General features: G+C 39.7%; 1 protein-coding gene across 2 annotated transcripts in view; it reads left to right on the top strand.

Moving 5' to 3' along the window:
• Positions 1–27,048, top strand: part of TGFBR3 (transforming growth factor beta receptor 3) — a 210,846-nt gene that overhangs the window by 19,052 nt on the left and 164,746 nt on the right. For both annotated transcript variants that reach the window (XM_055402313.2, XM_055402312.2), the window contains exon 2: positions 7,282–7,461. In XM_055402313.2, coding sequence (XP_055258288.1) covers positions 7,374–7,461 — 88 coding nt within the window. In that variant the 5' untranslated portion in view covers positions 7,282–7,373. The remainder of the gene's footprint in view (positions 1–7,281; positions 7,462–27,048) is intronic.

Raw genomic sequence — 27,048 nt, 5'->3', positions numbered from 1 at the left:
ATTTATTTTTAATTATTTTTTTCAGTTTTATTGAGATATAATACACACATAACATTGCATAAAAAACAGCATAATGATTTGTATATTGCAAAATGATTACCATAGTAAGTTTAGTTAACATCCATTACCTCACATAGTTAACAGCTTTTTTATAACTCGTGTTAACTTTTAAGATTGATTCTTACCGACTTTCAAGTGTACAATACAGTATCGTTAACTACAGTCATCATGTTGTACATGCTATCCCCAGAATTTATTTAGATAACTGTCTACATTCACCCATTTCCTCTACCGTTCAGTCCCACCTCTGGCAATACCAATCTGGTCTCTGTTCCTAAGAGTTCAGTTTTTTAGATTTCACAGATAAGTGAGCTCATATAGTATTTGTCTTTCTCTGACTTACTTCACTTAGCATATTGACTATGAGATCTATCAGTTTTGTTGCAAATGGCAGGATTTCCTTCTTTTGTGGCTGAGTAACATCTATTTCTGCTTCATTGACTATGCCAAAGCCTTTGACTGTGTGGATCACAATAAACTGTGGAAAATTCTGAAAGAGATGGGAATACCAGACCACCTGACCTGCCTCTTGAGAAACCTGTATACAGGTCAGGAAGCAACAGTTAGAACTGGACATGGAACAACAGACTGGTTCCAAATAGGAAAAGGATTGCATCAAGGTTGTATATTGTTACCCTGCTTATTTAACTTATATGCAGAGTACATCATGAGGAACGCTGGGCTGGAAGAAGCACAAGCTGGAATCAAGATTGCTGGGAGAAGTATCAGTAACCTCAGATATGCAGATGACACCACGCTTGTGGCAGAAAGTGACGAGGAACACAAAAGCCTCTTGAAGAGAGTGAAAGAGGAGAGTGAAAAGGTTGGCTTGAAGCTCAACATTCAGAAAACAAAGATCATGGCATCTGGTCCCATCACTTCATGGGAAATAGATGGGGAAACAGTGGAAACAGTGTCAGACTTTATTTTTTTGGGCTCCAAAATCACTGCAGATGCTGATTGCAGCCATGAAATTAAAAGACGCTTGCTCCTTGGAAGGAAAGTTACGACCAACCTAGATAGTATATTAAAAAGCAGAGACATTACTTTGCCAACCAAGGCCCATCTAGTCAAGACTATGGTTTTTCCTGTGGTCATGTATGGATGTGAGAGTTGGACTGTGAAGAAAACTGATCACCGAAGAATTGATGCTTTTGAACTGTGGTGCTGCAGAAGACTCTTGAGAGTCCCTTGGACTGCAAGGAGATCCAACCAGTCCATCCTAAAGGAGATCAATCCTGGGTGTTCATTGGAAGGACTGATGCTAAAACTGAAACTCCAATACTTTGGCTACCTCATGCGACGAGTTGACTCACTGGAAAAGACTCTGATGCTGGGAGGGATTGGGGGCAGGAGGAACGGGGACGACAGAGAATGAGATGGCTGGATGGCATCACCGACTTTATGGACATGAGTTTGAGTGAACTCCAGGAGTTGGTGATGGACAGGGAGGCCTGGCGTGCTGTGATTCATGGGGTTGCAAAGAGTTGGACACGCCTGAGCAACTGAACTGAACTTCCTTTAGATATATACCCAGAAATGGAATCGCTGGATCATATGATAGTTCTATTTTTAGAACTATTTTTTGAGAAACCTCCAGCTGTTTTCCACATGGGCTTCCCTGGTGGTTCAGTGGTAAAGAATCTACTGGCAATGCAGGAGATGTAGGAGACCACCTGCAATGCAGGAGATGCAGGTTCAATCCCTGGGTCAGGAAGATCCCCTGGAGAAGGAAATGGCGACCCACTGCAATATTCTTGCTGGGAAAATTCCATGGCCAGACGAGCCTGGCAGACTATAGTCCGTGGGGTCGCAAAGAGTTGGACACAACTGAGCAACTAAACCCCCCCCATACTGTTTTCCACATTGCCCGTACCAGGGAAACTTTAAAAACCTACTGGGATCATGCCACTTTCCTGCTTAAACTCTTTCTTGAACCTGTTCCTTTCCCTTCCTGTTGACTCTGCAGCCATGTTCCCTTCAGCATCAGTGACTTGTAATGCTTCCTTTATCTGTAATGTTATCCTTCACCAGAGCTTTTAAATCTTTACTTATCCTTCAAGTGGTGATACTTTTTTAAAGAGCTTTATCATAGCCTATAATTACATTTTTTGGTGATTATTTACTGGTTATCCCACTACACTTTAAGCCTACTAGGGCAAAATAATATGTCTCTTTTTGTGGCCATTATATTCCCATTGCCTGGCATGGAATAAGCAATAAAGATTTACTGAAGGGAGAAATGAGGCTCAGGAAATTAAATTCTTGCCTAATGTAGTAGATGGTGTTACTTTTACTAGAATATAAGCACCATGAAGGCAGGATTTTTGGCTCCTTTTTTCCCTGCTATATCTTTGATATTTTTAACAGTGCCTGGCTCCTCATAGTAAATATTTATTGAATATTGATTATACTTGGATGCAATTCCAAAGATTTCTTATCCACATACAGGACTTTTCCCCTCTTTGTGCCAAGTCTGTCTGAAAATGGGGATTTGAGATTAGCCAGTTTCTCTGTGTTGTAGAGAAATGGGAGAGTTGCTGTTGTGACTCAGTAAGGTGGTTTTGCTGTCTCTGTGTACAGGTCTTAAAGGGCATCCAAATGTCATCAAACAATAGTATCTGTTTTGTACACCCCTTTTTTCAAGCTGCCAAGCTATATATTGATGTCATCCATCCTGCCTTTTTTCTAAATCCCCTGAATAACATGTTGAATATCCATCAGAGCAATTCTTCTACCAGCTTTTATTTAACCATTTGCAGACTTAACAGTATACCTTTCTCCAAAAAATTCACTTAAATGGCAGACTAGAAACATTTTAATGATCTGCTAGAAAACCTGCTCATGCTGAAGGACCAGAAAATCAGGTGTTATTTACTATTTGGGTTTAGGGAATGGGTCATTTTTTGTTCCACTCAATATGCATATCACATTTGTTGAATATTTTCCATATTGGGGGCTGAACAGTCATAGTGTTAAGATACGACGATGCAAAGATTTATGCTTTATCTTCAAAGAACTTGAGTCATACAGCATCACCAAGGATTGTTTACTGTGACCACCACCCACAGTCCTGAAGTCAAGTCTTAGTTTGTGATCAGTAATGATTTGTGCAAAGTGCACATGTCAACATGGAAGTACCGATGTCTGATGGCAGCTATGGCAGGCTTCCCTCTCTCTTGGAGAAAACAATCTGTTTCCAGAGATTGAGCACTGAAGGAGAGAAAACGATTCCTAGTTTGTGGCAACTGACCTGGAACTGCAAGGTAGAGTGCTGTCATGAGAAGACCCGGTTTCTAGTCTTGACTCTGCCTTATTGTTAATATTTTGGTTATGTGCTGGTCTTGGAGATTGAGCTCCTTTTCATCCTTGAATTCTGTTGAGCTCGTCTAAGTTTAAAAGCTGTTCATGTTATCTTTAGCAGGCTAATTCTTTTAACTGAGAAATTGATTGGGTGGAAGCTAATTGTAGGTTCTGATTTTGAATAATCTCATGTTCATAGCCACTGTGTTAGCTATCTAAGGGGAATTTAGTAATATTTTTTGCTGGCTGTTAGCTTATTGCCAGGCATTGTTTCACCACATTTTCCCTCTAAGATAGAGTAAGGTTTGCTCTTAAAAAACATCCTGATCAACCCAGGGAATACCAGTTGTTCCCAACCAATTCCTTTTGAATATTAGTTTATAAAACCATGATGTATTTCAGGACTCATTTGGGTAGGGGTTTTCAGCTTATCCTGATCTTTCCCTGTGAACTCCTTGTATCACTAGAGAATGTGGGGCAGTGCCCTAAGTTTCATGGCCTTAGAAATAGACTCAGGGGAAATTAGAAGAATTAGTATCACATTCATTTTGAAAAAACCCCATTAAGGTCTCACTCAGAATTATTTTTTGTTCATTTGTGGATACTATAAGTTTTGGTACCCTTTGAATGGAATACATTACTTTGAAATGTGGGCAAAATGACTGTTTCACAGTATCTTTCAAATTGTTCTTTTAAGATTTTGAGCACCCTATTTACATTTCTAAAGAAAGCTATTTGTTCTTAAAGTTCAAAGAGATACAGAGAGGTCAGAAAACCAGGGTGGCTGAGTCCCTTGTCTGTGCAGATTGAGTGTGATATAACCTCAGAGAAGGAAAAGAATTGGTAATTCCCTAGTTTTGTTCCAGATCTGTGACTTTTTCAAAGCTTTTGATCATCCTGTGTTCTCCTAGGGAACTGATCCCCAGGTTGTGTGTTCAGCCGCTGATATGTGCACGTCTTGGCCAAAACTGGAGTTCCAATGAATGGAACGACACACTTCCCTTTTTATTCTCCTCTGCCTTAGGATCCTGTCACCACATTGGGAAGATTAGACAAAACTCTCTGCAGTTTATTTTCTCTTTTGAACAAGTTACATTGTGGAGGGACTTTTAAGCTAAAAGAAGAAAAGCTTCTTCTTTGTTCGAAGCAGCAGTGTGTAAGTTTCAACTTGTCTTGGACTTCCTCGGAGATGTTTTAAGATCCGGTGTAAACTTGCTGTGGTTTGCCTTTGGGCATCAAACTGTTTAGCTTGGCTCTATTATATCTGTAATTGCTGCATTTTAATAATTACCCAATATTCTTGTCAGCAATTTGCAGTCTATATTTTTAATAGAAACGTTTGCCTTTCTTTTCCAGGTTCATTCAGACTTGGTTTAAGCCCTGGATTAATGTGCTCAGCCCCACAGACCCTCTGCAGCTGTGGGCAGGGGGTGACACAAGTTCATTAAATATTCCTGCAAGCTGCGTGCTGGTTATGTAGTTTGTGTGCACCATAAAAATCCTCTGGGAAGTCATCTTCTGAGATCTCCTTATAGGGTTTTGCTTCATAAAAGTTGCCCTTTTAATATTTGTTGAAATAGCATGTTCTTCTAGAGTTTTCCTTATCCATCCATTCAGGAAATCTAATTTTTTGAAGGGAAAAAAATAGGGACAAATTCTCTTTGCTGTCATTGATTTTTTTTTTTTTGTCATTGATTTTTAAGGTAATCAAGGAGACTTCCATTACATCTGAGGTGATGTGGAATTATGGTGGCAATCACTTTAAGCAGTGATTGGAAACAATTTTATAGTGTCCAGAGTTACATCTATAATTTAGTCAGTTTTTGAAATAAGACCATTGTGCCACCAATGAACTGTGTCTCAATTTGCTTGATAACTTTGTTTTCTTAGTGATCTGCTCTTTAGTTTATCTCCTTTTGGTGTCCATTGTAATGTTTATTTTGCAGTAAACAAAAAGTTAAACTGATTTTTCAGTAGCTAAAAATTATGTAAATAGCTATACCCTAATTTTCCTGGTTTCTTGGTATAAATATACCTCAAAGGGAATGGACCAGTAATTATAATAATAGCTAACATTTATTCATTGCTTATTATGAGCTAGGCACTGTTCTAAACAATGTATCTTTGTTAACTCATTTAATCCTCACAATAGTTTGTAGGATAGTTTCATCCATGCAGAGTGTCGAGGTCAACATCACTCATTTGGGAGGTGGCAGAGTGGAGTCACACCTATGCAGACCTTTTACTGCCACTCTAATCTGTATTTTATTCATGCTCGGCTTTTAAAACCATTTTCCTACCAAGATTGGACCACAGTGCCTCCTGCATATGTAATAGTTTAGTTTTAAAGCATATATAAGAATTATCTTTGAAATTTGAACTTTACTGTTATTATTGCTGGGTAGGTAATACTTGTAAAACCCAAATGGGAGTTCACTGAAAAGGTTCCCGCCCTCTGCTACCACTGTACCCCAATGACCCTATTTTTTTCCTTCTCCAAGGCAATTAGTATTACTACTACAGAGATGCATTTTAAATATCTTTCTCTTCATACTTGATGTGGTGAACTAAAACCGTTTAATTCAAACTCGTTTTGCCATTGTTTTTTATATATTTGTACTGTGTTTGCAAGTGCCTAACCTAGCTTTGTGTCTGAAGGTAGCACACTGTTTCTTGGGATGCATTTTTCTGGCTCTGGATAACAGGGTTTCAGTCTGTAGCTGTTTGAGGTGGATCCTAGAAACTCACGATCCTGCCTTGCCTGAAGCTTAAATCGGGCAGGGTCTTCATACTTTTATCCAGCTGTCAGATAATTTTTATTCCTGACACCAGGAATCATGTCCTTACGCAACACCTGGAACATAGTAGGTGCTCAATAAATGTTTGTTGAATTGCAGCTTCTATGGGTTGTGCCAGACTCAGGGAGATAAGGTTGGAAAATTTATCAATACGTTGCAGTGTCTAAATGAGGTAATTTTTAGGGTCATTGGAGAATATTCCAGTTAATCCCACCTTCCCAAAACTTGTCATTTCAAGGCTCTAGATAGGAAAAGTTTTAAAAAAGCCTCTTGGATCCTCTAGTCAAGTAACCAGATGGTCTCAGATGGAGTTGAGAGACAAGTTTTCACATGTTAAAATGTTGGCAAACAGTTGAAATAAGAATTTTGCTTTTTAATGGTTCCTTATGTTTTCAGATTGATTCTAAATTAATGTTTCAATTTGATCCTTGTGATGGGTCTGTCACTATAACATTAGATTGAATCCTTTTTAAAAAAATTTTATTGAACTATAATTGATTTACAGTTTTGTGTTAAATTCTGCTGTATAGCAAAGTGATTTGGTTATACACATATATATTCTTTTTCACATTCTTTTCCATTATACTTTATCATAGGATGTTGATAAAAATATTAAAAATATAAAATAATAAAATAAAAATAAAAAATTATAAAATAGAAATAAAAAATATAAAATACATATTTTTATATATGCTTTATCATAGGATGTTGTTGTTTATTTATGCTATATATAATGGTTTGCATCTTAGATTGAGTTCTAACCAGAGTTGGTCTTTTTTTTTGCTGAAGTTCACTTATTAAGTGTCAGTGATTAGTGTTCCAACATAACTGATAATGTTATGTTTAGGTGTACCTTGATTTTATTCTATACTTTGAAACTTTAATATAAAACCAAAGATTTAAAACATCAAAGCAAACATGTATTTGCAAAAGTATTTGCTGTAAAAATCTTCATTTGATAATTACTGCCCCCCCACCCCCAGTTTGCTTGAGTGCTGTCTAGTCATCTTTTAAGGTAAATTTCTTATACTTTTTAGGAATTCTTCATTTTACTTTAATATGTACTTATGAACAGAAATTCCTGCATTAAGTTTTCTTCTTAAAATGTGTATTTTTACAGGCAATTTGAAAATTGGAAAGAAGGATTTTAAAGCCACTTTTGATTTGCAAAGGTTGTCTATAATCTGAAGAACTACAGGCTGAGGTGACTGAATGGGACACACTTTTGGAGAAATAAAAATGACTTCTCATTGTGTGATTGTCATGTTTGCCTTAATGAGTTCCTGCTTAGCAACTGCAGGTAAGTTGCATAATACAAATTGCATGTTCATTATGTTCTTTTGGATATATATTTTTTTCAGTCTAGAAAAGTTTAGAATATGTGGTGTTTTGCAGAGATTGAGTATTTCCATTCTTCAAGGCATAAAATACTTGACTCCTCTACAGATACATAATGTGTTTGCCTATATTATATCTTATTACACTAGTGCTAGATATTAGAACGTTGGTGATGCAGATACTTAACTAACCTTCAGTGTGGAGGTGGTTAGAGAATAAATATGTTGTTTAAACCCATGTAAGTTTGTTACATGCAGAGATTACATTTACTTTCTTGTCCTAAATAAGAATTTCAAGAAAGCCCTTTGGTTCTTTATTGTAAAATAAATAGATCTTTTATATAGAGGTGACACTGCTAGCACAGACTATTTAGGAAATATTTAATTTTGCCTATTTCAGGTATTTTAAGATGCAATTTTTAAAAAACTACAGAGGGGTTTCCCTAGCAGTCCAATGGTTAGGACTCTGTAATTTCATTGTTGAGGTCCTGGGTTGGGGAGTTGGGATCCCACAAACTACGTGGTGTGGTCAGAAACAAAATAAAACAAAATATAAAAATTAAAAAGTACAGAAATATACCATGCTTCCTAGAGGCCATCAGAATGTGAGATTGTAGATGAGAAGAAGCAGATGGCTTGGTTGGAACACTGTTCCTTAAGTAAGAGCATCAGATCCCTCATCAACATCTTCGTGTAGGCAGTCAGGGTTACTTAACAAATTTAGAAACTTAATTTGCTCTGTTTTGTTATAATGTGCTTTGTGTCTCCTTTGTAATGAGCTATATTAGAGCTAATTTGTTGGGCCAGTTCTGAACTGGCTGACCTTAAGAAGACACACATTGACTTAAAAATGATTAGCTTCTTGGTTTTGACTGTTGAATTGCACATACAGGTGACATGAGAGTGATAATAATAAGCATGCACTGAGTGTGCTACAATTATAGATTAACAATGCATAAGGATATTCATAGTTCATGAGCTCACTTAGTCACAACTCTGACATTCACTTCTGTGGTATACTGAAGAAGCTGGACCACCATTAAGGCTTCAGTTGACTTGGACCAGGAGTCGTATGTAGGCAGACTGAGTGGAAGTCACTTTGCAGAACTTGGTTTATGAGATTGGAAAGCAGAAAGAATGCCCCGCTTGTTGCAAATATCTTGAGGGAAAGTTTTTTTTGAATGCTGGTGTGTGAATTTGAACTGCCCCTTCTCTTTACCAGCAGTTTCACTTTGTCTCATGATTGAAAAGTTATTTGCCTTTTAGCTGGTACGTTAAAAGTGATCTTAATTAAAATCTCATTGAAAAGTAGTAGGAAAAAAAAGAGAGAAATATCTTCTGCTTCTGTTAGGCCCATACCATTTCTGTTCTTTATTGTGCCGATCTTTGCATGAAATATTCCCTTGGTATCTCTCATTTTCTTGAAGAGATCTCTAGTCTTTCCCATTCTATTGTTTTCCTCTATTCTTTGCATTGATCGCTGAGGAAGGCTTTCTTATCTCTCCTTGCTGTTCCTTGGAACTCTGAATTCAGATGGGTATATCTCTCCTTTTCTCCTTTGCCTTTGGCTTCTCTTCTTTTCATGGCTATTTGTAAGGCCTCCTCAGACAGCCATTTTGCCTTTTTGCATTTCTTTTTCTTAGGGGTGGTCTTAATCACTGCCTTCCATACAGTGTCACGAACCTCCGTCCATAGTTCTTCAGGCACTCTATTAGATCTAATCCTTTGAATCTATTTCCCACTTCCACTGTATAATCATAAGGGATTTGGTTTACATCATACCTGAATGGTCTAGTGGTTTTCCCTACTTTCTTCAATTTAAGCCTGAATTTGGCAATAAGGAGTTCATGATTTGAGTCACAGTCAGCTCCCGGTCTTGTTTTTGCCGACTGTATAGAGCTTCTCCATCTTTGGCTGCAAAGAATATGATCAGTCTGATTTTGGTATTGACCATCTGGTGATGTCCATGTGTAGCATCTTCTCTTGTATTGTTGGAAGAGGGTGTTTGGTATGACCAGTGTGTTTTCTTGGCAAAACTCTTATTAGCCTTTGCCCTGCTTCATTCTGTACTCCAAGGCCAAATTTGCCTGTTACTCCAGGTATTTCTTGACTTCCTACTTTTGCATTCCAGTCCCCTATAATGAAAAGGATATCTTTTTTGGATGTTAGTTCTAGAAGGTCTTGTAGGTCTTCATAGAACCGTTCAGCTTCTTCAGAGTTACTAGTAGGGGCATAGACTTGGGTTACTGTGATGTTGAATGGTTTGCAGAGACAGAGCACTTAGGGATATACAAAGAGATGTAAGATTCATCTTTCTTTTGAGTCGCTTGTACTTTAGTTAGGCATATAGAATATAACCACGTAACAAAATAATCAATGCATGGTGAGTAAAAGCCAGATGACCTCAGAGGGGTCAGAAGGGTGGGTTAGAGCAGCTAGAGAAGGCTCTGTAGAAGTCTGTGTCTTGAGCTATGTTTTGAAGACCAGGATGACTTAAGAAAGGGGAAGGCATTGAGGGTGAGCAGAGGGGAGAACAGTGGCACTTAGGGGTCTGATGTTGTTTTTTTCTGTTTGTCTGTTTTTGCCTTTTATGACTGTTCCATACAGCATATGGGATCTTAGTTCTCTGATCAGGGATCAGACCTGCTCCCTTTGCAATAAAAGTGTGGACTCTTAACCATTAGACTGCCAGGAAGGCTCTTAATGTTGTTTAAAGGAACAGATGACCCAGACAGCTGCTTGGGGATGTAGAGGATATCTGTTTAGAAGGAAGGATGGGGGTGGATTATAGAGGACCTTAAATGTCAGAAGAAAGCTGTGGATTTCATTCTGAGGTTTGGATTCTCTCTTCTTCCATCCCCCTGTAGTCAAAAGCGTGTATTGTTAAATCTTAGAATTCAAACTGCAGCCTCAGAAAGTAAGGCTAAGAATGTGGCCTCCTTGGCCACAAAGGCCACAGTGCCTGGCACGTAGGCTGACATTTAGCTCAGGCTTGCTCTTTGCCAGCTAATTTTGTCTTTATAAAAGAACACTGTGAGGTGGTATTATTATTATTATCATCATCTGCATTTTTCCTCACAAGAAAACTGAGACTCAATAACTAAAAAGTGGCAGAGTGAGGACTTGAACCCAGGCGGTTTGGCTGTAGAATCCATCCCATCTACCAGTCCACTAGAGCCTCTATGTAGGAGACCCTCAGTGTGGAATGAATGAACCTCTTCACTTGATTGATTCAACACCAGCTGAGTAGCCACCAATGAGGCATCCTGGAACCAGGTTAAACCCCTTTGTTCTTAGGGGAGACGAGTGTAAGTCATTAGAATGGAAGGACCCTCAAGTAACGAGCCTTCTTTGTATTCTTATTCCGCGGACTCGGCTGTGAAGCTCTGTTATAGAGTTCTTGCCAGCAGAAGTGGTGAAGGCTTCCTTTAGATATGTAGCCAGGGAGGAGACAAGCACAGCACAGCACATAAAATGAGCCCGAGTTGGAATAGTAGATGCCTGCATGTGGGACTTTATTGAAAGCCTTCCTTCTCTGCTTGTGGCTGAGGGTGAAGGAAGCAAGCCACATCCTGGTCAGTGTTAGTGGTTGCTTTGACAAAACTCGCACTTTTCCTTCCCTCCCTTGTTCCTTGGTTATTGTACAGCATTGTGTGGAGGGAGGGCCATGGTCTTGAACAAGAGCTGTGTAGGACCCTAATGCCTCCTGATTAGAAATTACCTTAGGCTTTTATCATCAATTTTATCTTATCTTCAATCCTAGAATGTATCTGAAGAAAATGGGAAGTTAAAAAATGTAAATGCTTGCTCCTGTGGGCTTAAGCTTCACTAAGTTTTCACTTTAAAAACTGTTCCACTACACATCTTTAAAAAATATTAACTGCTGCCTCCGTGGCTGGGCAGCGTTAGGTAGGGCTGTGTTCCGAGGAGCCTCGGTAACGAGAAAAAGAGGCATGCAGGGAGAACTCAGGGAAATCGGTCTGGGATAAAGAGATGGATGTCTGTGTTTTACTGGTCCCTTGTGTCAGGACAAAGGGGTGCTGTTGAGGGGAGCTCTGTAGAGACGCTGCCGGCCTCTGTGCCAGCGGAGTGTGGAGGGGTTGGCTGTGTTCCTCATTCCGCAGTTGCCATTTGGTGCCTAGATGTATCATTTTGGAGGCTTGCCCGTGACCCAAACACATATTTCTATTGAGCAAACACATTTCTTTTCATCTTTATTGGATGTACCTGGAATTCCAGGTATAGTCCACAGGAGAAGAGAGATGTTTTTTGTTGGATCTATTTTCCTGCTAAGAAAGCTTTGAACTCTTTGGGTTCATAGGACAGCAAGCAGAGGTATTAATACTAGCTGGTTAATACTTGGTTTGGAATGGACAAGCAGACAGCGTTGGGTGGAGGCTGAACATAATAATACCACTTTATTTTTATTGCTTTCAAATGCTTTCATGCCTGATGTTTTATTTGATTCTCATAGCAGTCCCTGGGTGGGCAGGGTTGTTTTTTCATTTATGGAATGAGAGTAAGGGGCTTGAGAGCAAGTAATTAGTTTAGAAAGCTGGTCTGCCTCTTGACTGAACCTGAACCCAGCACACTTCTGCAGACAGACTGCACTGATGAGTGAGGGTGATTTTCCTGCAGCACGCCCCTCAGCACTTCTTGAAACCATGCTGCCAGGCGCTCTGCTGGCTACTCTGCACCAGTCAGTTCATGTAATCTTTATAGAAACCCAGGGAAGTAGGTGTTTGTCATTATCACTGTTTTTATAATTATTACTACTGCCACCACTCCTACCACTATTATTATAATACTAATTTTACAAATGAGGAAACTGAGGTTTAAGGAAGAAAAATGTCATATATAATGAGAGTTAATTTTTAAAAAGTTGAAATGGTCCTTTGTGTAATAATAGTCATATGACAATTAAGTGTGGCAACATGGCAGCAGACCCAGAGTTCATGTTCTTTCCGTTGTGCTGCCCAAAGGGAACTGGCACTCTTTCTCTTGGGCTTGAGATCAATGGCCTGAGGACCGCAGAGGTGGTTCTGCCACAGTTTTTCCTTCTCTGCCAACTGAGGGCTCAGCAGCTGTAACTCATAATGGCAGGAGGGTAGGGAGAGTGCCAATGGGGGCTGCCACCAGGGAAAGTAAACGTAGGAGGAATAGACTTGAAGGTTCAAAACAAATTCAAAAAGATCTCTTGCTAACCCCTAAGTCTTTGGACACAGCTAGTTGATTTGGTTGGTGATTATTATAGTTTTCAGGTGGTTATTATAACCACTTTTGTGTTTAATTCTACTTGTGGATACATAGGGAAAAGATACTGTCAGTTGTGATGCCAGCTATCACAAGGGTGCCAGTTTTCTATTTATTTTAAGGAGCAAAGGACTATTATTAAAAGACCCAGAGTGAATAGAATGGCCTGCATTTTAGGTAGTGATCCCTCTGGAGAGACCATGCACACCCAAGTGTAATGAAGTCCCTGTTTCCCTTTCTTTAGGTTTCTGCACAGAAACAACACACACACACACACATACACACACAGAGTTGGGGCAGTTAGCTAGTCAAGAAAGATGAGTTCATTTCTCAAAGATTACCTTGCCTTACATAATCTACCAATAGAGGTGGGATATGATATGATATCAAATAAAAGACCTTTTTCTTTTTTATGTGCAAGGAGAATAGATAGTTGGGTAACCAGATGTGCATATAGATTAAGAAAGATACTTACCAAGAGGGTGAGAATCTACCTGCAGTGTAGGAGACCTGGGTTTGATTCTTGTTTTGGGAAGATCCCCTGGAGAGGGAAATGGCTACCCACTCCAGTGTTCTTGCTGGAAGAATCCCATGGACAAAGGAGCCTGGTGGGCTATAGTCAATCGGGTCACAAAGAGTTGGACATGACTGAGTGACTAACATTTTCACTTTGATGTCACAAGTTCATAGAACCCAGATTTCTCTCCTTTGCCTCCTTATCTTAGACTGTATAATTGCCACCCAGTTTTCTGGATTCCTGATCTGGGTTATTTTAGGATACCAGTCATGGTGCATTTTTGTAAATGCTGATCCACTTTCCCATCAGGGCAGAGCTATCTGTGTGTGACCATGTAGCTGTTTAATTGCACAAGGCTTATATTCTCACACACTGTGGATATGGGAAATTAGGCATTCTCAGCTTGTTTGCTTTGATAACTAAATCCTCCTATTCTGGGGCCACCTTGAATCATTGCTAGAGCTGGTTTTGGAAGTGTTTTAGAACACGGAGTATTCTGGGCAGTGTCACTGTGAGGCCTTCCCTCAGGACTGGCTCTGCATGTGGGGTCATCAGGGCGTGGAGGTGCTTGCCTGTCTCAGGAGATTGGCCCACCTTGCACTGCATCCATGTGAACTGCTGACTTTCATTTTCTTTGAAACGTTCTCTGCCATCATGGCCTAAAAAAGATTTACCCTGAAGTCTAATGTGGTCTTATTTTTGTTCTCTGAGAGGACACTGTAAATCAGGTGGCATTCTAGAGGGCTTACCAATGTGCTTGCTCTCAGAACATTCCTTCCAAAGACCAGGCAGCAGGTGCTCTGGGGACGGAGGCCTAGCTCTTCTCCTGCCACATCCTGCCAACTCTTAGAAATCTTAAGGAAAAAAAAAAGAAACCAAACTAGTTTAAACTAGAGTAGAATGTGGAAAAGCTTACTGCCTTTAAAGGAAAGTGTTGATTAAAAAAAAAAAGATATTCTCTGTTGGCAGTGAAAGGAATTATATAGTTATAAGTGGTGTAGTTGTGGCAGAAGAAAAAGGTTCCAGTAAGACTGCCCTGAGTTCTTTGTGTTGCTTCTTCCCTTTGTCCTCACGTGCCTGAATAACTTCGTTCTGGTCTAGATGATGGACTAGCCACCAGGAGTAACACCTCCCGTCCTCCTGCCCTCTGGCCCCATCCACAAGGATGCTCAGGTAGCAAAGGCCTCAGGAGAGAGCAGAGCACCTGCTTCTGGAGTCAGTTCCTTCTCTGTTGTTTTCATCAGGAGTGCCGCTGAGCTGCTGGGCACTTTCCTGCAACGAGCTTTTCCAGCGGGACACATCTGTGCGGCCCACTTTGGCACTGTGTTGTCGCATGGTGAAGCAAAATGCCGCAGTGCTCCCACTTGCCCCTTTAGCCCATTTATCATTTCACCTTTTCTTTCTGTGTTTAAATCCTGCTGTGTTTAGATGGGCACTTGAGGTCTGGTGAATTAGTTTTGAGTGTATACTAGGGCTCAGGTACTTTGCTAGCTTCTGTGGCACAGAAAAGGGAGACTTTGTAGTGTGAACAGTGAGTTTTTGCCACCTTCTTACATGGTTAAGTTTCCTAAAATGTTGTTTGATTTATTCAGCAAGCAGCTCCTGAGCATTCTAAATACCATTCCAGCTGTTGGAGATATAGCAGTAAGTAAAACAGTCAACAATCCTGTGTACCTGAAGTTTACATTTTAGTGCAGAGAGACCGAGACCAGAAACAAACAAAAACTATGCATATTTTAGCAGGGTTAGTGGAGAAAAGGCAACAGGGCTAGGGATTATTAGTGGGGAAGTACAGTTTAAAGTAAGGTGATCCAGGGAGGGCCTCACTGGGAAGATGACATCTGAGCAAAGATTGGAAGGAGGTGAGCTAAATGGATATCTGGGAAAATGAGCATTCCAGACAGGAGGAAGAGCATATGCAAAGGTCCTGAGGTGGGAGCTTGTCTGAAGTGCTTGAGCCTTAGTAACCAGGCCAGGTGGCTGCTGGAGTGGAAAGTCAGAGAGTTCCTTGGGGACAGATGTAGGGTTGCATGTAGCCTTGTCGACCATTGCAGAGTTTTTACTCTAGTGAGACAGAGCCATTAAGCAGCAGAGTGATGTGATCTGAAGGATATTTTAGCAAGATCACTCTGGCTGTAGTGTTGAGAATAGACTGCTGGGCAAGGGTGAATTTGGGGATACTGGTTGGTGGCCATCGTCATAAGTGAGGCTAGAGATGATGGTAGTCAGGGTCAGATTGTAGAAGGAAAGATCCTTGAAAGTGAAATGCTTGTGAAATTAAGAATGACTTTGTGGTTTTCTTTCAATTTGTTCCCTTTGAGGGGGAAAAAGGATAAAGACTGATATCTTGTATCAGTGGAATACTAGACCATAACCTAATAGTAAAGACAGTTACTTTTATGTAACAGTGAAAACTGAATATTAAAAAACAGAACAACCTTCCAAACTGTCTAAAGAAAATTTCTTTGCACTGTGAATGACTTTCCTTGAAAAATCACTGTCCGAAAAGCCTCAACCCTCCCTTCCCAACTTACTTACTGTCCTAATTTCTAAATCTCATCCTTTTCATTCCCCATATGGTCTGTTTTTCAGGAATATGAATTTTTGAGGGTCTTATCACCTTTTGCAAAGTTGCCTCTCATAGCAAAACTAGTGTTTCAGAGAAATAGAATTGAATCCATTTGTAAATAAGTGCATAATTTCATTTCAATACATTTTATAAGTTGAAGTTACATGCTAGATGTCAGCAAGGAGCTGGATAATTATAGCATACTTTTTTCTGTCCTAGTTTTTAGCTCTGGCTTCCTCACTGATTCCTATTTTATTCCTGTAATCAGATTCCAGGCTAGAACTTTTAAAAAATTAACACTTTTTAGAAGGGGAAAAAAAATTTGTTGTTGATATTTATTAAGTACCCAACATCAAATTTATTAAAAATTGAGATAAGACACTGAGAAGGTTTATCTTCTGTGCTTGAAAAGTTGTCTTTTAGAATAATTTCTATTTATTTATTTTACCACTGAGTGGTTTTCTGATTTGGTTTCTCAGATCTCACCACTGACATTGGGGGTGGGGGAGGGGCATTGGGCAGCTTGAATCCAGCCCTGTGCTGCTCACCAAGCCCCAGGTGGTGGTCTTTCTGTTTTTGAAACTGGAACAGGAAAGTCCAGAGGAATGCAGCTACAGTTTTACTTCTTGCCCCCTGCAGGGTTTTTTCTAGGCCTCCCCAAAGTGTGTTTATCTTGCTGGCCATGCATGTAGAGCAGCCTGGAATTCTGTGGGGCGTTAGTGAAAAAAAATAGATTTCCCACATGACTGAGGTTATGGGAGTGGGAAATCTTGGATTATGCAGGACTCTTTGATTGAAAGAAGATAATTTAGGGATGAAATTTTATTTTAATATATACTTTTAAAAACTATTATTCATCCCTCTCTTTTAAAAAATTAAAACCCATATTTTTGGGGTAGAGGTATGGTCTTCCCTGGTGGCTCAGTCATTAAAGATCTGCCCAAGATATGGGAAACCCAGATTCGATCACTGGGTTGGAAACATCCCCTGGAGAAGGAAATGGCAACCCACTCCAGTATTCTTGCCTGGGAAATTCCATGGACAGAGGAGCCTGGTGGGCTACAGTCCATAGGGTCACAAAGAGTCAGACAAACTGAGCAACTAACAGAAGTGTGGAGGTATAGACTAGAAGCAGTAAAAACCTTCTAAGTATCAAATTAAGAATTTCCAGTGATTAGAAGGAAAAAATATCTTTAGGGTGGAAAAATAATTTGAACTTCAAGAACCTGATAATGATATAATTTGAGGGCAGGGTCTGACATATTGTGAGAACCCTAAGGGCTTGACTCCAGCAGCCCCCAACTTTGTCACCCCAGGATCGTTTGCATGGGTGGCTTCACTGCCACCAGCCAGGTCTCTGCCTGGCTCTCTAGAATGTTTGGGGAGTCTGTGTCCTCTGGTTTGTCACATTTAATTAGCTCTGGAAATATGTTATCAAAGGCTGTCTGGCAGTGTTTCATTAATGGTACAGGGTGAATTCGAAAGCATAATTAATTGTTTTAGATTATTTGCAAAGTCTGTGCTGAAAAACCTAATGACTGTAGGAGAAAGTTGGCAGAGAGGCTATTTAGAGATTAGCCTGGACCTTACCCGGCTCAATTGCCTTTTGGAGTTGGGCCAAGAGAGGAGTTGTTTTTCTTTTTGGAGAAGTGTTTGTGGCCACATTGTTCCCTAAGTTCCCAGTTTACTGCTCCAGGCTTGTGGCTGATGGAGATCATATGGACCTTGCAGAGCTAGGGAGCTCAAAGAGCATCTTCTAGAAGTTTTTGTTTGTTTTTTGTCTTGTGAGAAAAACACAATTACTTAACTCTCATTAACTAAATAAATACTTCCCAAGGGCCTCTTCTTGGAGGGAGGAAAGGGAGCTCTAGTTTGTTATGAAACAATTCAGGTTCTGAGTGTTAAATATTCAAAGGCACCAGGATCAGGCCTTAAGTAGTTTTTTTTCTTCCTTTTAAAATAAAACAGATCAGATTCCTTATTTCCTCTGTTGGGTTGGCTCAGAGTAGCAAATAGCCACTGTGTTTGGAAAATAGTGTTAAAAAATCTCAATTTGAAATCAAGTGCACACAGTATAAGTTCAGAGTATACTGTATGTATGAAGGGGGAAAATAGACTTGCATTATTTTGTTAATTTGACATATGTTATAGAATAAGAATACCTAGAATTAGCTCAGCCTGATGAATTATAGAAAAATAAAGGAGAAAAATAATGGAAGTCCATGCCCCTTAAAGATGAGAGAGATTTGAGGCTTACCAAGTCAAGTGCCAGTTCTGACTCTGAGAACAGTGTAGGCAGTTGAAGATGAAAGCAGAGAAGAGTGTTTCAGACTTGTCTCAGAGCCAGTCAAGTGTAAAGGAGCACTTTTCTAAGCAATATATAGTTTCATTGGAAAACATCTTTCTAGAAACCTTGCAATTCCCGGGCCTGGGGCTGGCCCTGCCTCTTACTCATAGGCTTTAGTGTCTTTTCCCGTCCTTTTGGGCTCGAGCTGCTTGTGAGTAAGTAGTTACGCATGAATCTGAGGCCAAATTGTACTTTATTAACATGATTCAGGAGAAAAGAATTCTAATGAAAAATTTCAGAGAACTGTGCTGAGCTATTTCATGATATTGTCAGATCTTCCTGAATTCAAGGAGGGCCCAAGAAAATCTATTATGCCTGTTTATTACTCAACTTGGAATCTATTGGAAAAAACTTACATGAAAACCTCAGGAGAGTATGTGCTGGTTGGGGAATTTATTACTGAGTGCACAGCGGCCTGTGTTTACTCTGTGTGAGGCTGGCTGTCCTGAGGTTCTGGGCAACCTGCCTCCTCCTCAGCCAGCAAGCCTTAAGTAGCTACTTTGACTTTTAACACTTTCTGCAGATGGTCCCTAGGCAACTTGATGGAATTGATAAGAATTCTGGTCTCAGAGCTGTGAGGAAGAATGAAAGATATTTTAAAAAGTTGAGAATAAAGCCTTTGAACCAATAAATGACTGATTTTTCTTTGCTGCTCTATTTTTCTCAATCTCGTTACATTTTTATTTTAGAAAGTAATGTCATGCTACAGTGTCAAGACTTACTGTATATCCCAGTTAAGTTTAAGAGATCATGAATAATGTTACAACTAAGAGTTAAATTGATGACTTTAAAGGGTGATTTTACTTTATAAAGACAGAATTCATGTTTACGATAACCATGGTTATTTGCATTTAAATATATTTGAGTGTGAGAGAGAAGGGTTAAGATTGCCATTGATAGAATGAAAAGAACACAGAATCTGTAGCATGTCATATCTGTTTTCCAATCCATGAACATGGTATGCCCCTCAATTTGTTTACTTTCTTTCAGTACTCCTTTAGAGTTTTCAGGAATTTATTTTGAATACTGTGTAGTGTATTCAAATGTGAACAGTGTTCATTAAGCATGTCTGTTTCATTAGGATTAAGTTTGAGAACCTCTGTTTTAGAGATATAATTCTGTCTTCTTTAAGCTACTCTTGATTAACAGTGATAAGAACTAATACTCCTGGCCACCTGAAGAATGAACTTAGTCACAAATAACTAAGGCCATCTGATAAATAATTATTGGCTTGCTAGCTTTGCTCTTTGTTGTAGGAATTCAGAGCTCGGTGCATACTATAAGAAATATATTCTTTAGCTGAGACTCAAACTGGTGTTGCTAAGCAGAGGAAAAGCTACTGCATCTCTTCACTATGGTAAAGCGAGCATAATTGTTCCTTTGGACAGTCTCAGAACCCAAAGATTGAAAGTTGTGCCCTTTTTCCAAGCCCTTGGGTTTTCCAGCAGATTTTTTGCTGGAGCATAATCACCAATGAGGGCTTCTCTGGTGTCTCAGATGGTAAAGAATCCAACTACAATGGAGGAGACCCAGGTTCAGTCGCTGGGTTGGGAAGATCCTCTGGAGAAGGGAATGCTACTCACTCCAGTATTCTAGTCATGGAGAATCCCATGGACAGAGGAGCCTGGCACTAAGTCCATGGGGTTGCAAAGAGTCAGACACAACTGAGGGACTAAGCACAGTCACCAGTGAAGCTTTACTTGTAAGTAAAGGATTTTGTAGAAGTGAAAGTGAAAGTTACTCTGTCATGTCTGACTCTTTGCGACCCCATAGATTATACAGTACATGGAATTCTCTAAGCCAGAGTACTGGAGTGGGTAGCCTTTCCCTTCTCCAGGGGATCTTCCCAACCCAGGGATTGAACCCAGGTCTCCCACATTGCAGGTGGATTCTTTACTAGTTGAGCCACTAGGGACACCCAAGAATACTGGAGTGGGTAGCCTATGCCTTCTCCAGTGGATCTTTCTGACCCAGGAATTGAACCAGGGTCTCCTGAATTACAGGCGGATTCTTTACCAGCTGAACTACCAGGAATACTTGAGCAATGCCTGAGGATTCCTGTTATACTTTTATGTAGGAAAAGTAATTTTCTACCACAATGTCCAATTTTGACAGAGATGTATTAAAGTCAGAGTCAGGATCTTAGTTGTGACATTGGACTTTGGATTCAGACACAGATTCAGGCCCCGGCTTTTATATTTGTAGGCTATATGACCATATACTCGGTGTCCCCATATGTAAAATAGATATTGATTATACTCATTGTACTGTGTCCTCATTATAGATGATATAATGCATGCAAATCAGAGGGTCATGTTTATTAAATGAAACTATTGAAAATGATGTTCTACCTATCAGTAATTTTCCCCATCCATGTAGCACTCTGGGCTCAGTCCCACACTAATCACCTTATTTAAAATTGTAATCCCAACTCCTGGTATTCCCATTCTTCTAATCTTGCTTCATTTTTTCCCTCATAGCACGTATCACCTTAAAACATGTTTATGATTTATTTTTGTTTATTATTTATCTTCCTCTGTGGAAGTGTAAGCTCCATGAAAGTACTCAGGTTAGTTTGCCTGGTATAGCTTTTCCATCTCGGAGAAGGCAATGGCAAGCCACTCCAGTACTCTTGCCTAGAAAATCCCATGGATGGAGGAGCCTGGTAGGCTGCAGTCTGTGGGGTCTCTAAGGGTCGAACACGACTGAGCGACTTCACTTTCACTTTTCACTTTCACACATTGGAGAAGGAAATGGCAACCCACTCCAGTGTTCTTGCCTGGAGAATCCCAGGGACGGGGCAGCCTGGTGGGCTTCCGTCTATGGGGTCACACAGAGTCGGACACGACTGAAGTGACTTAGCAGCAGCAGCTTTTCCATCTATATGAAAATTCTCAAGTGGAGGAGTTTCTATGTCTTTGTCTGACTCTGCTTGAATGTGATCATTGAGTGAGAAGATGAGGACAGTTCTGTGATAAATCCTCGGTTCCCAGCACCTAGTGCGTGCTTAATGTTTATTGAATAAATTAATGCTTAAAACTCATGTTCAGAAAGTACAATAAAAAGAAACAAGTTTGTTAAAATAATAAATTGGAATCTTAATGTACATATTCTGCTTTTGGGGAAAGAAGCAGTGGTGGAATGAAGGCTACTCCATGAAGACTGGGCAAGGGTCACTGTCTTTTCAGATTAAACAGTGTCTGAGTGATGTGTGGGCATTGATTTAAAAACAGATGCTGGATCTGTCACTAGATTGTTATGGGTCTTTGACATCAAGAAGCTATTGTTTCTTGGTAAAACTTCTATAAATCTTAGCATATAATTCTTTTTAGTACGTTCAGTTCAGTTCAGTTCAGTTGCTCAGTCGTGTCCGACTCTCCGCGACCCCATGAATCACAGCACACCAGGCCTCCCTGTCCATCACCAACTCCCGGAGTTCACTCAAACTCATGTCCACAGAATCGGTGATGCCATCCAGCCATCTCATTCTCTGTCGTCCCCTTCTCCTCCCGCGCCCAACCTTTCCCAGCATCAGAGTCTTTTCCAGTGAGTCAGCTCATCGCATGAAGTGGCCAAAGTATTGGAGTTTCAGCTTTAGCATCAGTCCTTCCAATGAACACCCAGGATTGATCTCCTTTAGAATGGACTGGTTGGATCTCCTTGCAGTCCAAGGGACTCTCAAGAGTCTTCTCCAGCACCACAGTTCAAAAGCATCAATTCTACGGTGATCAGCTTTCTTCACAGTCCAACTCTCACATCCATACAATGACCACGGGAAAAACCATAGCCTTGATTAGATGGACCTTGGTTGGCAAAATAATGTCTCTGCTTTTTAATATACTATCTAGGTTGGTCAAAACTTTCCTTCCAAGGAGTAAGCGTCTTTTCATTTCATGGCTGCAATCAGCATCTGCAGTGATTTTGGAGCCCAAAAAAATAAAGTCTGACACTGTCTCCACTGTTTTTCCATCTATTTCCCATGAAGTGATGGGACCAGATGCCATGATCTTTGTTTTCTGAATGTTGAGCTTCAAGCCAACCTTTTCACTCTCTTCTTTCATCAAGAGGCTTTTGAGTTCCTCTTCACTTTCTGCCATAAGGGTAGTGTCATCTGCATATCTGAGGTTATTGATATTTCTCTTGGCAATCTTGATTCCAGCTTGTGCTTCTTCCAGCCCAGCGTTCCTCATGATGTACTCTGCATATAAGTTAAATAAGCAGGGTGACAATATACAGCCTTGACATACTCCTTTTCCTATTTGGTACCAGTCTGTTGTTCCATGTCCAGTTCTGACTGTTGCTTCCTGACCTGCATACAGGTTTCTCAAGAGGTAGGTCAGGTGGTCTGGTATTCCCATCTCTTTCAGAATTTTCCACAGTTTATTGTGATCCACACAGTCAAAGGCTTTGGCATAGTCAATGAAGCAGAAATAGATGTTACTCAGCCACAAAAGAAGGAAATCCTGCCATTTGCAACAAAACTGATAGATCTCATAGTCAATATGCTAAGTGAAGTAAGTCAGAGAAAGACAAATACTATATGAGCTCACTTATCTGTGAAATCTAAAAAACTGAACTCTTAGGAACAGAGACCAGATTGGTATTGCCAGAGGTGAGAGTGAACGGTAGAGGAAACGGGTGAATGTAGACAGTTATCTAAATAAATTCTGGGGATAGCATGTTCAACATGATGACTGTAGTTAACGATACTGTATTGTACATTTGAAAGTCGGTAAGAATCAATCTTAAAAGTTAACACGAGTTATAAAAAAGCTGTTAACTATGTGAGGTAATGGATGTTAACTAAACTTACTATGGTAATCATTTTGCAATATACAAATCATTATGCTGTTTTTTATGCAATGTTACGTGTGAATTATATCTCAATAAAACTGATATGTACTCTGCATATAAGTTAAATAAGCAGGGTGACAATATACAACCTTGACGTACTCCTTTTCCTATTTGGGACCAGTCTGTTGTTCCATGTTCAGTTCTAACTGTTGCTTCCTGACCTGCATACAAGTTTCTTAAGAGGCAGGTCAGGTGGTCTGGGATTCCCATCTCTTTCAGAATTTTCCACAGTTTATTGTGATCCACACAGTCAAAGGCTTTGGCATAGTCAATGAAGCAGAAATAGATGTTTTTCTGGAACTCTCTTGCTTTCTCCATGATCCAGCGGATGTTGGCAATTTGATCTCTTGTGCCTCTGCCTTTTCTAAAACCTGCTTGAACATCTGGGAGTTCATGGTTCACATATTGCTGAAGTCTGGCTTGGAGAATTTTGAGCATGATTTTACTAGCGTGTGAGATGAGTGCAATTGTGCGGTAGTTTGAGCATTCTTTGGCATTGCCTTTCTTTGGGATTGGAATGAAGACTGACCTTTTCCAGTCCTGTGGCCACTGCTGAGTTTTCCAAATTTGCTGGCATATTGAGTGCAGTACTTTCACAGCATCATCTTTTAGGATTTGAAATAGCTCAATTGGAATTCCATCACCTCCACTAGCTTTGTTCGTAGTGATGCTTCCTAAGGCCCACTTGACTTCACATTCCAAGATGTCTGGTTCCAGGTAAGTGATCACGCCATCGTGATTATCTTCGTCGTGAAGATCTTTTTTGTACAGTTCTTCTGTGTATTCTTGTCACCTCTTCTTAATATCTTCTGCTTCTGTTAGGTCCATGCCATTTCTGTCCTTTATCGAGCCCATCTTTGCATGAAATGTTCCCTTAGAATCTCTAATTTTCTTGAAGAGATCTCTTGTCTTTCCCATTCTGTTGTTTTCCTCTATTTCTTTGCATTGATCACTGAGGAAGGCTTTCTTATCTCTCCTTGCTATTCTTTGGAACTCTGCATTCAGATGCTTATATCTTTCCTTTTCTCCTTTGCTTTTCACTTCTCTTCTTTTCACAGCTATTTGTAAGGCCTCCTCAGACAGCCATTTTGCTTTTTTGCATTTCTTTTCCATGGGGATGGTCTTGGTCCCTATCTCCTGTACAATGTCACGAACCTCCGTCCAGAGTTCATCAGGCACTCTATCTATCAGATTTATTCCCTTAAATCTATTTCTTACTTCTACTGTATAATCATAAGGGATTTGATTTAGGTCATATCTGAACGGTCTAGTGGTTTTCCCTACTTTCTTCAACTTAAATCTGAATTTGGCAATAAGGAGTTCGTGATCTGAGCCACAGTCAGCTCCTGGTCTTGTTTTTGCTAACTGTATACAGCTTCTCCATCTTTGACTGCAAAGAATATAATTGATCTGATTTCGATGTTGACCATCTGGTGATGTCCATGTGTAGAGTCTTCTCTTGTGTTGTTGGAAGAGGGTGTTTGCTATGATCAGTGCGTTCTCTTGGCAAAACTCTATTAGCCTTTGCCCTGCTTCATTCCGTGCTCCAAGGCCAAACTTTCCTGTTACTCCAGGTGTTTCTTGACTTCCTACTTTTGCATTCCAGTCCCCTATTATGAAAAGGACATCTTTTTTGGGTGTTAGTTCTAAAAGGTTTTGTAGGTCTTCATAGAACCGTTCAACTTCGGCTTCTTCATAGTTACTGGTTGGGGTATAGGCCTGGATTACTGTAATATTGAATGGTTTGCCTTGGAAATGAACAGAAATCATTCTGTCGTTTTTAAGATTGCATCCAAGTACTGCATTTCGGACTCTTTTGTTGACCATGATGGCTACTCCATTTCTTCTAAGGGATTCCTGCCCACAGTAGTAGATATAATGGTCATCTGAGTTAAATTCACCCATTCCAGTCCATTTTAATTCACTGATTCCTAGAATATCTAATTTCACTCTTGCCATCTCCTTTTTGACCACTTCCAATTTGCCTTGATTCATGGACCTAACATTCCAGGTTCCTATGCAGTATTGCTCTTTACAGCACCAGACCTTGCTTCTATCACCGGTCACATCCACAACTGGGTATTGGTTTTGCTTTTGCTCCATCCCTTCATTCCTTCCAGAGTTATTTCTCCACTGATCTCTAGTAGTACACTGGGCACCTACCGACCTGGGGAATTCCTCATTCAGTATCCTATCATTTTAGTACGTTAGTGTTGGCTAAAGTAGTAGTGGTATATTTCATTCAGGAGCTGAAAGTTAACTCTTTAAATCAGTGGTACTCAAAGTGTGAGTTATGGATCTTGGATCTTTTCAGGATGTCTGTGAAGTCAGGACTATTTTTATAATAATTCTAAGATGTTTTTTTCTCTGGGTTAATATTGTAGAAAAGAAAAAGAAAGATAGCGTTAAGTCGTGTCTGACTCTTTCGATCCCACAAACTAGCTCACCAGGCTCCTCTGTCCATGAATCCCATGGCAAGAATCCCAGGCAAGAATACTGGAATGGGTTGCCATTTCCTTCTCCAGGGGATCTTCCTAACCCAAGAACTGAACCCAGGCCTCCCACATTGCACGCAGATGCTTTTACTGACTGAGTGGTATAAAAGCAGTATTGTATAAAACTGCTGGCGCCTTATCAGGAATTGAGGCAGTGCTTCACTACCACACACCTGCTTTATTTAAGAATATTCTTCATGAAGCAGTAAAACCCTTCAAGTACCTTTTTCGTATTCTGTATGATGAAATGGGAAGTAAGTAGCACTTCAACACTCCAAAGTATAGTGGTTGTCTTGAGGAAAAGCAGTTGTGCAGTTGCTTCAATTGTGAGCTGAACTAGTCTGTTTTTTCATTGAATACCATTTTGCTTGAAAGAATGAGTGACAGACAAATGATGGTTGTCTAACCTTAGGTATTTGGCAGACATTATTCAAAAATAAACAGAGGGAGCATATTGTTTCAAGGAGAACAACTGACAATATTTATTACCAATGATACAATTTTATTTTTCAAGCAAAAACTAAAATTTTGGTAATTTGCATCCATCACTGTGGCCATGGCAGTTTCTCAATATAATTAAATGCTTTTCTTATGAGGTTGATGGAGAAATTAACAAATGTGATATTTTGATATCATAAGACATACCTCAACATTTGGCATTTTTGCATAACTCAGTGAACCATTCATTATTTTCCAAGTGACCAATACAAGATGTTATAAAAATCACATTTGAGTAAAAGATCCCACATCTTGATAGTATAAGATAGAGCAATTGATTTTTTAAAAAAACTTTATATCTTGAGATAATTTTAAACTTACAGAAATATTGTGTATATACTACTGAGAGTTCCCATAAGCCCTTCGCCCACCTTCATCTTATAACATCTTCTAAACCCATGGAGCAATTATCAAAACTAAGAAGTTAATCTTGATATCATATTGTTAACTGAAGTATAGAATTTATTTGAATCTCACCAGTTTTCCCACTAATGTACTTTTTATGTTTCAGGACCCAAGTCAAAATCTCACATTTCATTTAATTGTCATGTCTCCTTAGTCTCCTCCTATCTATGATGGTTATCTGTCTTTGAAGTGACCTTGAAAGTTTTACAAAAGTACTGGTCAGTTTTGGAAAATGTCCCCTGATTTGGGTTACTATGATTATGATTACATTGAGGTTGTGTGCTCTTGGGAAGTTTGCAACAAGAGGTAAAGGTTCCCTCTCAAGGCCTCAAGTCAGTGTTACATTATGTTGGTGTGTCTTATTACTGGTAATGTTACTCTTGATCACTTGACTAAAGTGGTGTCTACTAGAATTCTCTGCTGTAAAGTTACTATTTTTCCCTTTATAATTACTCAGTATTTTGGGGAAAAACATGGATTTTATTGTAACGAGGTATGAAAAGTTCATTATAAGATTCAGATTACACTTTGAAATTAATCTCTAAGAAATGACTGTTTATGTGTTGCTGCTGCTAAGTCACTTCAGTCGTGTCCGACTCTGTGTGACCCCAT

Source organism: Moschus berezovskii, chromosome 4 (assembly GCF_049115385.1).
Source record: "Moschus berezovskii isolate FMDL1 chromosome 4, NW_MosBer_1.0, whole genome shotgun sequence".
NCBI classification, from domain to species: domain Eukaryota; kingdom Metazoa; phylum Chordata; class Mammalia; order Artiodactyla; family Moschidae; genus Moschus; species Moschus berezovskii.
Note: the sequence above shows the minus strand (reverse complement) of the source record. Positions and strands in the feature narration are given on the sequence as shown.